This window comes from Bactrocera latifrons, unplaced genomic scaffold (genome assembly GCF_001853355.1).
Source record: "Bactrocera latifrons isolate USDA-ARS-PBARC rearing strain unplaced genomic scaffold, ASM185335v1 scaffold_165, whole genome shotgun sequence".
NCBI classification, from domain to species: domain Eukaryota; kingdom Metazoa; phylum Arthropoda; class Insecta; order Diptera; family Tephritidae; genus Bactrocera; species Bactrocera latifrons.
Genome location: NW_017535130.1, coordinates 595,962 through 600,485, shown reverse-complemented (window position 1 = coordinate 600,485; position 4,524 = coordinate 595,962). Strand labels below are relative to the sequence as shown.

Sequence of the window (4,524 nt, the reverse complement as noted above, 5' to 3'; positions counted from 1 at the left end):
TGTTGTTAACTCGGCTATAATCGCGCAAGCGGTGACTACGCCAATCAAGAAGAAGAAGAAGAAAACTCAACAGGTCATAAATTTTTTTTTGAAAAAATTTGTTTTATTATTCAACATATTCGGGACCCTCCAACTTCGATACCATTTTAGTAGTACGATTTGTCATTTGCCTATTTTCATCCGCAGTTTCAGCGATGACCGTTTGATTCGAAGAAAATTTCTTTCCAGCGATACATTTTTTGAGATCTGGGAACAGATCTGTGGCCAGATCATTGAAATGYAAAAGGAATACTTGTACAACCAGAACTTAAGCCAGTTCCACCCTCATAAATACGAGGTAGAAATGTTACTTCGATTGACTTTTTTTTTGGTTAGGTTCGTATTACATTTAAGTTAGGTTAAGAAAGTAGCAAATAAGGTATGATTTAGAGTATCTTTCTAAAAACATACGCTTAATATATACAAAAACAAAAGAGTAGGATTTTCTTGATTGATTGTTTAGGTTAGTTTTGAACTACATTGAAACACAATAAGCGCGTAATGAGCGTAAGAAAGTTAGCAAGAAAAATTGGGTGAAACCCAAAGTTTAACTATGAAATGATGAGATTTGATAAAAAATAACAACGAAAGAGAGATGAAAGATAAGAAGGCAAGTAGTAAGAGGTACGAGTAAAGAACAAATATAATAAAAGAGAATTTGGATTTAAGTGTTAGAACTTCTAACGAAACTTCGAAAAATCGTGAAATTCTAGAGATTGGGGAACTGAAGAGAAAATGTTGATTCCATTCAATCTCACCATTTGCGGTAGATTCCAACTGGTTCATAAGACACTTGAAGGAATTTCCTGAAGTAGCATGAACACTTTTTACTTATGTTGCATACGAATAATCCTTGCTTTATTATTAARAATTAATCGCCATTTTTAAGATGCTATACATGTTTAAGGTGAAATATATTTGAAAAATTCAATCGAGTTCCATTATTTCTGGCACACAAAATCCATTTCAGTATTGCAATCATATGTATACCATAGTTCGTGCTTAAGCACCGCAGCCAARCAGTTGTTACTGTCGGTAGCGTTACGCGGTTCAGTGGCGGCCCAGTGATTGATATTAAAGCTGTAGCCATTCAAGCCCCACACCCAGGTCTTTTGTGTAGTAAAACGATTGCCAGCGGTCCAGTAGTATTTTTCACTCAAACCTGCATATAAAATATTAATTAAATTGTAGATCACCAAGCTGGGAGCATACAAGAATCATTAGGCTCACCGTAGAAACTTAGAAARCCCTTCAATTCGGCTTCTATGGATGGCGTATTGAACGACACCAATTTTAAGTTGGCCAAACTGCAATAATAATTGGCTTCATACCAATTTAACTGTAAATATGTGTTTTGTAAGTTTAAAGYATTATTTCAAATTCTAGATCTCACACACCTTTACAGGACTCAGGAAGAATTTTTGATGCATAGGTAGGGCAACCGTGATACAACTGCCGTTGGCGCTGCGATCATCCGATGGCTGCAAGCGTAAATAAGGATCTGTGGCGCAGAAATAAGGTGGGTATAAAATTTAAATTTTTCTTGCAACAAAAACAACACTAATGCGTATTGACTCACCAACCACTATCTGTACCTCATTGGCTGTTTCAGCTTTGGGGGCGCTCTGTGTGTAGGCTGCCAGCCCCAGTAAGCTTAAAGCGATTATACTGATTGCTTTCATGTTATCAAAGTTGCGCTGAGTGAAAGACTGTATTTTTTAACAACTTTCTCATTGCATTTATAGTGAAATTAACAAAATTAACGCAGCTTATCGCTTAACACTTGTGGGTTGTTGTTTCGAAAAGATAAACAACAGCATGCAACTGACAACTGCAATTAACCGATTAACTTATATTTTTTAAACATTTGACAAGGGAAATTTTTGTTATAATTAAATATAAATTGGAAAGACGTAAAAATTAAAAGAAGTTATTTCCCTGAACCATGTTCTGGCGACGTGATTTGGTACACGCAGTTCACAGTTACTAACTCTCTCAGTGTGCCTCAGTAACTTGTGTTGACTTGAGCGGTCAAATTTTTACGTCCGAATGCCGGACCGCTATGAAAAAAGCTTTCCAAAAAACCAACTGCCAACGAACGAGAATTTGTAGAGCCGACCACTTCTGAAGCAGGGACAATGCAACCTTAGCTGTTATTATAAAAATATTCCKGTGTAACTAGACAATTAAATCCTAAGCTCTAAAGCGCAGTCTCAATTCGTTGGAGTTCAAATTTTGAGAACTKTTTTTAGAGCCTCAAACTCCTAGAGCTCTAACATTTGAGTTTACTAATGCAGTTTTTGGTTCAATTGTGCTTTGACGATGCCAAATGTTATTTAGTCCCACATTTTCCGGGTAGAGATCTAATTAATATCGTATTTATATGAATAGCTAGGGAGGTTAAAGAGAGCTTTGCCTCTAGCATAAGCTCTTTCAGAAAAGCAACTACAGAACTCTTTTCTTAATCTTAAAGGAACCTAAACTGGATTTCCCAAACAGTTTGTGGGGCTTCTCACAAAACTTACGAATAAATACCTGCAAAGTGTTCCAGTTTTACCGGTCTTTGCACAGTACATCTATTAGAAAACAATGAAGTGAGGGATTGAATATCTGGTGCTACTTTGTGCTCTCCCTAATTATAGAAGATAAACTAGAACTTAACTTCTTAAAACTTTTTAAGGTCCTATAAGGCTGAGTTGCTGCGCGAATGTACTGTTCGGAGTAAAGTAAATATAARAGAGCTTTTGAAGTTCGGTGGAATGTCGGAATGTATAGTATGCGCTCCCAAGTGTTTAAGCCTTGACCTCCCAAACGCGGAATAGTCAAGAAGGATCCATCTCATCTTCTAACAAACAACTTCAGACGACATGTGGTCTAGTAGGATTTCCAGTGTTACTGCGTGGACGCCAATAGGGAGAGGCTGACCTTACTAAGGGAAAAGATATCACTAGGTCCTTTGCGATCGATTTTGAACTAAAAGGCGTTTGCCGCAGGGCATGTACCAACGGTGGCTCAGAGCAAGCCAAGTTTCTGCTAGGTGCTAGGTTACAAATGCAGCGAGGGCGATGAGCTGTCTCTTATACACATCTAGATGTGTATAAGAGACAGACTAGGTCCTTTGCGATCGATTTTGAACTAAAAGGCGTTTGCCGCAGGGCATGTACCAACGGTGGCTCAGAGCAAGCCAAGTTTCTGCTAGGTGCTAGGTTACAAATGCAGCGAGGGCGATGAGATATGTCAAGAGGAAAGCCTCAGAGCAACAATGGAGCATCACTTGTATATTTGTCCCGCATTAGAAGGAATACGCTTTAATAATTTGGGGGCGCCACGGTATGAGATAATGGCAGAGGCCACAGACTCTGTAAAATTCGCGTCAAGTGCAGGCATCCTAAATAATGACTACATCTCATTTGGTATCGCAAAGCACTAAAACCGGTCTAACAGACTAACTTTACCCAACTTTTTAAGTTCTTCCTAAACTTTCCAACGATTTCTAGTACTCAGTTTTCCTTTCGGTTTTWTAAGTGGTTGTTCTGGGTAGCTTATAAGATCAATCAAGAAAGAGTCACATGTCAGCGGATATTACAATCGAAAGAGTTTATGAAATTCATAACAGGATTAGTTCAATCTTTAGTGGAGTAAAGAAATGTTTTTTGGTATTATCGATTGGTTAGCTTAAAACGATTTCAGGCACAGAAAAACATAATATTGGAGAAGAAAACTTTCTCATTACAAGTGAGAAAATTTCATAAGAGAATATGTCTGTGGTATCTTGAGGCTCAGGCACCGGAAAAATGTTGATTGTTTGAAATCGATTGATTTTTTTCTGGCGATACTACTTGCTGGCTGCTTTGAAGGTTAAGCAAGRCATTGCTATAGTTTAAATGTTGTTGTACTTCTTTCATATATGCATACATATCCATTCATAGATAGATAGCTAGATATTTATTTATTTCATGTACAATAAATATACAGCAAACAAGAGAAAAAAAGTATCTTTTCATAATTCCAAATATTTTAAGGGAATCACCTAAGATAACTCGCAATGTTAACACTCACAATTCGAATTTATAGTTATCTAATTTTTCTGACCTTGAGTGAACAATTGAATTGAATTTGAGTTCACCAGCTATCTTCCCGATGCAGAACAACATATGCCATCGTCTTCACCATAACTCAAATTGCACTTATCAATATTGTCGACCGAAGCTCGCGTTGCAAACATATTCGAAATATTTGTTCAATTGAAAAAATCACCCTTTCAGCAAGTTCTGCTTATCAGTACAAGCTGCGCACTCTTCCCCGCTATCTGGTGGGCTTTTTATGTTTTTTTTTGTGGCAAATATCGGTCTAGCAAAGCGTTAGTGAATAAATACAGAAAAACAAAAACAAAAGTTTTGTTCGAACCGAAGAAGAAGTGAACTGAATTGGGGTTTGTTTACATTAAAAACAAACTAATAGTTTGATGTGTTTTGTTTAACGTTT

General features: G+C 37.1%; 1 protein-coding gene across 1 annotated transcript; it reads right to left on the bottom strand.

Moving 5' to 3' along the window:
• Positions 1-880: 880 nt before the first annotated feature.
• On the bottom strand, positions 881-1,735 carry LOC108966601 (C-type lectin 37Da-like). Its single transcript, XM_018929594.1, has 4 exons — positions 1,619-1,735; positions 1,437-1,540; positions 1,270-1,378; positions 881-1,201 (listed from the first exon to the last, which is right to left on the bottom strand). Exons 1-4 carry the CDS (start codon positions 1,719-1,721, stop codon positions 981-983), a joined length of 537 nt encoding a protein of 178 aa, XP_018785139.1. The 5' UTR covers positions 1,722-1,735; the 3' UTR covers positions 881-980.
• Between the last annotated feature and the right edge of the window lie 2,789 nt (positions 1,736-4,524).